This window comes from Bidens hawaiensis, unplaced genomic scaffold, assembly GCF_021521415.1.
Source record: "Bidens hawaiensis isolate Kalapana, Puna unplaced genomic scaffold, B.hawaiensis_p1.1 tig00008515_1, whole genome shotgun sequence".
Taxonomy (NCBI): Eukaryota; Viridiplantae; Streptophyta; class Magnoliopsida; order Asterales; family Asteraceae; genus Bidens; species Bidens hawaiensis.
In genome coordinates, this window is record NW_027491608.1 from 898,850 (window position 1) to 907,460 (window position 8,611).

Sequence of the window (8,611 nt, forward strand, 5' to 3'; positions counted from 1 at the left end):
GCGCGTTAGGGTTTATTGTTATATTGAATTATTGATATGCATATGGTTCCTGGACTATTAATTAGCTAAAGAATGTAATCGAAAGGAGTAATTACAAATTAAATCAATCAAGATCACAAAAGAGATGTATTTTAAGACACAAGTTCACTTGTGCACTTTTGTAGTTTTGATAATTAATCCGTGTTCGAGTTCAAGTTGTGCCCGAGCTTATTTAAGCTTGCGCTCGGCTCGTTCATACTCTGTTTATAAACCTCGAGCTCGGCTCGGTTATTATTTGTAAAATCTACCTATTCTAATAAAGTAAAATAATTGTGACACATGTCAGTTTGTGGTTAATTCTCACAATGTTTTTCCCTCCAAAACTAATATATGGCATATATCAATGATTATTCACTTTCCTTTTACACTCTATTTATATTATATCTAATTAAATTATTCACTTTTCTTTAAGCTCTATTTGTATTATATCTATACACTTTATACAAATAAATATTTACATATTATACAAATGTACATTGTTAGAATATATCCATCAACAGAAGAGAAATGATTTTGACGGGAATTTGATAGTGAAAATTAACCTTAGAATGTCATGTGTATATAATTATTTTCCTTTATTAGTATAGGTAGATAAGACTGTTGTAATAGTTGAACAACAATGTGTTTATAAGACAACATGAAAGCTTCTCAAAAAAGAAAAATCTGATGTCTTTTTTGTCTATGATCGGGTATGGAATGTATAACATTTTTGTGAAAGATTTTAGCTTCATTATTATATACCGATGGTACGTACAACAACTCATTCTCAATTTAAAATTCAAATAAATATAGTTGATGACATAAAACGACTATTTGCAATACATTTTTTTTACATAATATAAAAAGACTTAATTATATTTTTTTTATTTGTTTTAAATTATTCATTGTAATTCATACATTAATCTATCCCGTGTAACACACGGGTTTCTAAAGCTAGTAAATTATATAGATTTATAATAACTATTTTAATATATTTGATATTATATATTTTATTTTTAACATAATGTATAATTAGTTCATTTTCATCATAATTTTATACATATTTTTATTATATAAATATAAATTAAATATGTTAAATAAAAATTGTATAAATAATAGGCTCGTTTGGGCTCTCGGGCCTACTTGAGCTCGATAAGTGAAGCTCAGCCAGTCAGGCTCGTTCAAGCTCATCTTGGTTCGAGCTTTTAGTGAGCCGATCTCGAGTAGCTCACGAGCAGCTTGGCTCATTTGCAACCCTGTATGCCACGATCACTAATTAATGTAAAATCAAAGTTCATATATTACTATTCTTTATATTTATCTGTGACCTAGTAACAGCTTTTGTTTCTGCATGTAATTTCAGGCGTGAAAAATAATCGAACAAAAACAATGGGAGCTAAGAAAGGCGGAAAACCAGAAGATGCTGTAGAGATGCCACATGTACCTCTAAAAGCAATCCTATTGGCCGATAGTTTCACCACAAAGTTCCGCCCAATCACCCTTGAACGGCCGAAAGTCCTTCTACCAATAGTCAACACCCCTATGATTGACTACACATTAGCATGGCTTGAATCCGCAAACGTTGAAGAAGTTTTCGTATTTTGCTGTTCTCATTCGAAACAAATAATCGATTATCTCAACAAGTCAAAGTGGGTCAACCAACCAAAATTTTCCATTAAAACAATCGAATCTCACAACTGCATCAGTGCTGGTGACGCTTTACGAATAATATACGAACATAACGTCATTAATGGTGATTTCGTGCTCGTGAGTGGTGATACAGTCAGCAATATGGTACTTACTGAAGCCCTTCAAGAACACAAACAAAGAAGACAAAAGGACAGTAATGTTGTAATGACAATGGTTATCAAGCGATCAAAACCGTCTCAAATCACCCGCCAAACACGGTTAGGAACCGATGAATTGTTTATGGCAATCAACCCGACTACAAAACAGTTGTTATATTATGATGATAAGTCTGATAATCTTCAAGCAACTTTAACTCTCGATAAAGCGTTTCTTGCTGAAAATTCTTCAATTTCGGTACACAACGATAAACAAGATTGTTATATTGACATTTGTTCTCCCGAAGTACTTAGTTTGTTTGCCGACAACTTTGATTATCAGCATTTACGCCGAGACTTTGTTAAAGGTTTGCTTGAAGATGATATAATGGGTTATAAAATCTTCACTCATGAAATCCTTTCAGATTATGCTGCTAGAATCGATAATTTTCGAAGCTATGATTCGATAAGTAAAGACATAATTCAAAGATGGACATACCCGTTTGTGCCAGATGTCGGGTTTTCATTGAACAGTGGAACTAACCTTGAAAGACACGGAATTTATCGGGGATCGGAAATATCACAATCGCGTTCGGCTGAAATTGGCCCGTTTTCGTGTATTGGGAAAGGAAGTAGCATTGGTGGCAAGACGGTAATTTCAAATTCGGTTGTTGGTGAGGGGTGTAAAATTGGGTCTAATGTTTCAATTGACGGTTGTTATATTTGGAATAATGTTACGATAGGAGATGGATGTGTTCTAAAGCAGGCGATATTATGTGATGGGGTGGTTATGAAATCCGGGTCGGTTCTTGAACTCGGGGTAGTTTTGTCTTTTAACGTCGTTGTTGGACGGGAATTCGTAGTTCCCGCGTATTCCAAAGTTTCTTTACATCCGCAGCCTGTGGAAGAAGATAGTGATGAAGAACTTGAATATGCTGATAATATTAATAACAATGGGTTAATTATACAAACAGCCAATAACCTCAATAATGGGAATTCAAGTATTCGTACCGGTGGGCAGGGTTTTGATTGGTCAACGAGTGAAATTGACCGTGACGAAGAATGGCGGCATTCAGTTGCACCGATACCTGAATCAAAACTAATTGAGCTTACTCAAATGGCTTTTGATAACCTTGAAATTGACAATCAAGACAACAACGTATTTGCGGTTCCCGATGATCAAGACTCGGGTAACGAATCTGAAAACGAGATTTTTGAAAAGGAGATTGAAGCGACGTTTTTGAGGGCAGTGCATGAAAAAGTCAAAGACGATCATATAATTCTAGAAGTCAACTCGCTTCGATTATCATACAACAAAGGTCTTGAGGATTGTGCTAGCGCGTTATTTTATTCCATGATGAAACTAGCACTCGACACCGCGCATAACTCGCCTGCAAGTTTGGTTAAAAACGTTTCTGATGTGATTGTGCGGTGGGGGAAACTGTTGAAACCGTATCTTCAAGGTATAGACGATGAGATAGAAGTGATAATGAAACTGGAAGAAATGTGTTTGGAGGATGCGAAGGAGTTTGCGGCTGTGTTTGTGCAGATTTTGAGTTTATTGTATGATAAAGATATTATACAAGAAGAAGCTATTATTAATTGGGCTAATGAGAAAGAAGATGCAGACGAATCTGATAAAGTTTTTGTTAAACAATCAGCGAAGTTTATTCAATGGTTGAATGAAGCCTCTGAAGAAGAAGATTGAGGTTAGGTGGTTGTTCTCTTATTGCATTTTTGACCTTTTGATTCACTATTATCTTGATAATTTTTTTGGAGCTGAGCGTGTCCCATGAGTGAGATTTTATTCGTTACGTACGTTTGTTTGTTTAGTATCTTAATAATTTTGGTCGGTGTAGAAGCTGAGAAACGATAACATAACCTGTGAGCGAATGAATATCCGCTTTTCTTTGTGCAGATGAATGCATCCCTGTTTTTAGATGTTGATATAAAAGATTGAAATAAGGTTTAGATTAGGCGCGAAAACATTAAGTTTATTTAATATGTTGTGGTGTTCCTGACCGTGTTCTTATTCCTGTGACAAACTAAACACGTTTCATGTTCTAAATTTAGTAATTTAGCAGAAAAAGGTAACAATTTCGCCTTTCGTTCCTAGGCTTGAGTATTACAGATATCGTCCCTACTGTTTGTCAAATCGTCATGCATTTCATCCCTAACATGATGCCCATTAAGAATTAAGTTAGAGGAGAGCGGTTGACAACGAGAGCCAGAAGTGCACGAGGGACAAAATAGTATTAACCACAGGTTATAAAACATAGAGATTCTCAAAACTTCAAACAAGTATTTTCTACAATTTTTGTTACTAGTTACTACACCTCATTATCTCTATAGTTATATAAGAATCTACAATGACCGGTCAAACTGCTGAATACCGAGAATGAGAGGCAGCAAGAAGAGCCGCCCCGACTCCTGAACCATCATTAGAGTGTACAAGCTTTATATGCCCAGATGCATTATCTCCCACAAGTTCATGTAATGTGTTCTCCATACACTTCCTGTATTTTGTGTAATGCTCATACAAACCACCATCCATCGCTATCACTGTTTTTTGCGTCTCCCCATTTTTAGCAATATCTCTCCCGGTTTTTCTCAAAATGCCCAAAATCCCAGATGCAGCAAGACGAGCTCCTCGTGTTGCAATTATATTGCAAAGCTCGACTATGAGCATTCGTGTCTTCAGGGATGTGTTATGTATCTGCAGCCAAATTTAAAGTTGTCGCGTTAAAAATTTTCGTTAACTTTTATAAAATAATTACCAAACCTATATTATTTTAACAATGATCAGGAGTATATTTGCTAGTTTGAAAGACATACCTCTAGAATATCTTTTAACTTGTTTCCGACCACTCTAAGATCCTCGGATGTGTCATGATGCATTGCTGACATCTCGGACGTCCTGCGAATTTCATAATAAAAAGTATAAAAATCTGCTTCCTATGAATATAATTAAGTGGTTTAACATAGAAGCATAATATTAATACCTCAACACAAATGGAGTTTTTAGTTTCGGGGGGACTTTGTCGCCGAAAAGGGCAGCCTCATCCGCCATCCTACACAAAACTCTACGAAGAATTTCTCCAAAGTACATCCCCGAAATCATTTTTTCAAATATCTGCCAACATTATACGTTAACAACAATATATATATGTATGTATCGTGTCTGTATATGTAGATGTATCAGTATCAACAAGAGCATAAACAGAAATTAACAATCACCTGTTCACCAGGGTTTAAACTTTCGGTATCCAATGCATTATCGTACTCGGTCAACGGAAGATGTGATGACTTGAAGTTACCCCATTCCATGTTTATGACCTACACAACAATTTATTATGTTATAGAATATATTAGTATTGATACAAGTATAATAATAGTAGTTATGTAGTATGGTAAGTTGGTAACAGTCAACACCAACAGTTGGGCTTACAATCTCTCCTGATTTTGGTATCGGGCCGTCCCATTTTGGTATAGCGTGGGCTCGTTCCACATAAGCCGCATTCGACCCAGTACCCAAAATAACAGCAATGGCAACGTAGTTGCTGACGTTGTCATATCTACCACCGGCTAATGTTCCAACCGTATCATTGACCTGTATCCAACATGGCACATTGTATTTATAAAAGTACAAGATTACAAAACTATATAGAAACATAATACATAGTTATAATGTAATGAAAAATTAACCAAATGAAATGTTTACCAGAGCCGAAACACGCATATTAACGCCTTTTCTTTTCATTGCCTTTGTCAATTCCTCAACTACATCTTGACCAACCTAGTTAATAGAACAAGAACATTATTAGTCACTTTTAGCCAAATGTCTCAGAAGTTGAAACTAATAATGTATGCTTGATGCAAATAACATTAAGGATAAATAGCAAAATAAAGTAAATACCACGTCATCAATAGAGAATCCTTTAGTCCAGTGCATGAGAGTCCCCGAAGCAATTGATAATTGCATTACAGGGAATGAAAAGGTGAAGCCTAACTCCCTTTGTCGGCCCAGAGGCAGATGAAACTTTTGGTCATTTTCGTTACTGACAAATTTTGCAAGTTCTGTTGCGATATAGTCGAGAAGTGCCTGAAAAGATATATGTCAAATTGGGTTATGTTTTATCTCAAACGCGCAAATGAGAATAAAAAAAGAGGTTAAACTGGAGGTTTACTTGTGATGTTCCAACCATCAAGTGTTGAGGAATTGAGGCCTCAACAAACTCTTGAGACTTAATACCCGACTTCCCTGCTAATTGCACCCGCAACACTCGAAAGTTTGTTCCACCAAGATCCAACGCGTAATACAAACCTTCCTCCTCACTATAATAAGAATTAACATCTAGCTCAAGTATCTTTCAAGTGTAGATTAATATGTTTATTTCATATGAAGTTATGAACATAACTTTGAACTAGACAAGTAGACAGAATTGTTAATGTGCCCAAAATTCTTGGTCTAGGCCTTTGTTTTAAACTTTTCCCTAGTTTATTAGATTTTAAAGCTTTTATATGTAAATTACTTGAAACTAGAAACACATAAATTCCAAAATTGGCCACACAAAATTCTTACAAGCATCTAGTTTTTGGTCCTGCCGGACCATAAAATTAGGCCGATACATAAGTTTTTTGGTATCTGGTTGCGTTAAATATATTGGGCCACACAAGAATTTTTTTTCCTTCTAATTTTTAGTATTGATTTGCGTCACGTGTTATAATTCAAGAAATTTTCCCGCTAATCTTATTTCACCCCTTCATATTCTAGTTCTTAATTTAAAAACGTAGTGAAAAAGAAAACAATACTAATCAATCACGTCTATCGTTCGTCCCTTTAGGGACATCCGATAAAATTGGAACGATACATACTGTTTAAAAAAATCATGTCTATCGTTCTATAAGTCCTAAATTCTTAATTACCGGCCAACTGTTTCTAACCATCGTAATAATCAAAATAAACAAGCAAGGATAATCAACTAAACGGAATTAAACTAGACCATCCCTAATTTTGAACAATCGATTATTCACACTGTTTGCATGTAACAATGTAACAATATCAGAATTCAAATATACGAAACGAAATAAATTAATTACCGGGTAGGAAGATTATCAACATGGCTAACAAGCATCTTGAGTAATTTGCTACCACCTTCACATGCAAGTCCAGCATGCATCTCTACCATCATATCATCAGCAATCTTTTTCAACTTATCGTTCGACGTAGCTCACTTCTCTTCAAATTCCATATAAATTTGGCCACTTTAAACCATCGTATCACCGCCATTTTCCTATCACAATCGACTTAAAATCGATCTTGAACTTAGAACTTAGAACTTAGAATGAAAGAATAATAACAATAGTGATTGATTGTTTGATTTAAAGATTGAAGAAGAGAAAGTGTATGTTTAAATATAAAAAGAAGGTGGCGGTGTAATATTAATATATATGAACTTGTCAACTGTTCCCTTATTACTTCTTACCGGATCACGTTTACAAGTGGATTCAAATTATTAATTACTTCTTACTTGTACTATAAGATAGCTGTTTTAACTATATAATTAAAATGTTTTTGAAAAATTAATGGGAGAAGTTATTTAAGAAATGGATTATAAGTATTTGAGAAATTAATTTCAAATTTTAAATGGTCAAAAACGGTTGTAAATTTTCAAGATAATATGGATATAATAAAATTAGTAGTTTTATTTTGTTTTAGTATAATTAAATTTCTAAAAGAGAAGTTGGATAAAAATACTATGGTGATTTTATTTCTTTCAAAAAAGTCAACAAAAATATTAAACTTATGTGTAATCAATAAAATGGCAACTTTGATCAAGATATATATTGGGTCAGATTATTAAGGGCCGAAACAGTAGCCCAATAAAGTTTACTGGATTTATGTAGGTAGATTAAACTTAGATCCTTGAGGTCCAACACGAGTTCATCAATCCTAATTGTTTGACTTTGGCCTTTGAAACTTCAAATAAATTATGTGTTTTCTAAAAAACAATAAATGAAAAACAGATATGGCGAAAAAGACATAGCCCAAAATTTGTCCTTCGAATTTTTTTGACAAAAAATGACTAACTATACACGTTTAGTACGTAATTAAAGATTTAAAGATAGGGAATTACTATAAATACTTTAATATTTTTGTTTAACAGAATAACATCGTTGAGTAACCAAAAAAGAAAAAGAAGAAAAAAGCTTTTTACAACTAACAAAACTACTTTCATACCGGCGTATTGTACGGGTTTTGTGTTTTTTATTCAAATTTGATTTTTTTAAGTGATATAAACAAATATAACTTTGAAATGCATGGTTCTATCCGTATATTGAAGGTACAATATTTAAAAAGATATAGGTTAAAGTTAAACCATGCCAATGCCACATAGAGTTTTTTCCGTTTATATGCATAGTCGTAGAAGTCATTTATAATAATTAGATATTCAAAAATTTTATAAGTAACTTAACTAACTTATTGGTTGTTAAGCAACTGGGTCAACAAGGGCTACAAACGCCGTTGTGTACACATGATCTTTTTTTCCCCAAAAAACACCCATATGCATAGTTGCGTTTTGGCATTTTGATGCAAAAACTTGAGTGATGTAACCTCGATAACGGACGCACTTAACTCTTAAGGTTAAGCTTATTAGGGGGTGTTTGGTAGAGGGATTTGATTGAGAAGAAATGGAATTAGAAATATTTCTTTTGTTTGTTTTCCACTTTTCATTTCTATTTCTCTTTCTATTTCTCTAAAACTAGAGAATTCCATTTCTCTTTAAAACAAAGAGAAATCCATTTCT

The 8,611-nt window shown here is 33.9% G+C and overlaps 1 protein-coding gene and 1 pseudogene across 2 annotated transcripts; one reads left to right on the forward strand and one right to left on the reverse strand.

Moving 5' to 3' along the window:
* Window positions 1-1,407: 1,407 nt before the first annotated feature.
* On the forward strand, window positions 1,408-3,767 carry LOC143529278 (uncharacterized). The gene has a single exon (XM_077025103.1). It carries the CDS (start codon window positions 1,408-1,410, stop codon window positions 3,508-3,510), a length of 2,103 nt encoding a protein of 700 aa, XP_076881218.1. The 3' UTR covers window positions 3,511-3,767.
* Window positions 3,768-4,179: 412 nt separating this feature from the next.
* LOC143529242 (hexokinase-1-like) lies at window positions 4,180-8,374 on the reverse strand (annotated as a pseudogene). Its single transcript, XR_013134620.1, has 10 exons — window positions 8,325-8,374; window positions 6,903-7,067; window positions 5,990-6,137; window positions 5,719-5,904; window positions 5,524-5,598; window positions 5,251-5,412; window positions 5,040-5,138; window positions 4,805-4,935; window positions 4,638-4,719; window positions 4,180-4,518 (listed from the first exon to the last, which is right to left on the reverse strand). The product of XR_013134620.1 is annotated as a hexokinase-1-like (transcript).
* Window positions 8,375-8,611: the final 237 nt, after the last annotated feature.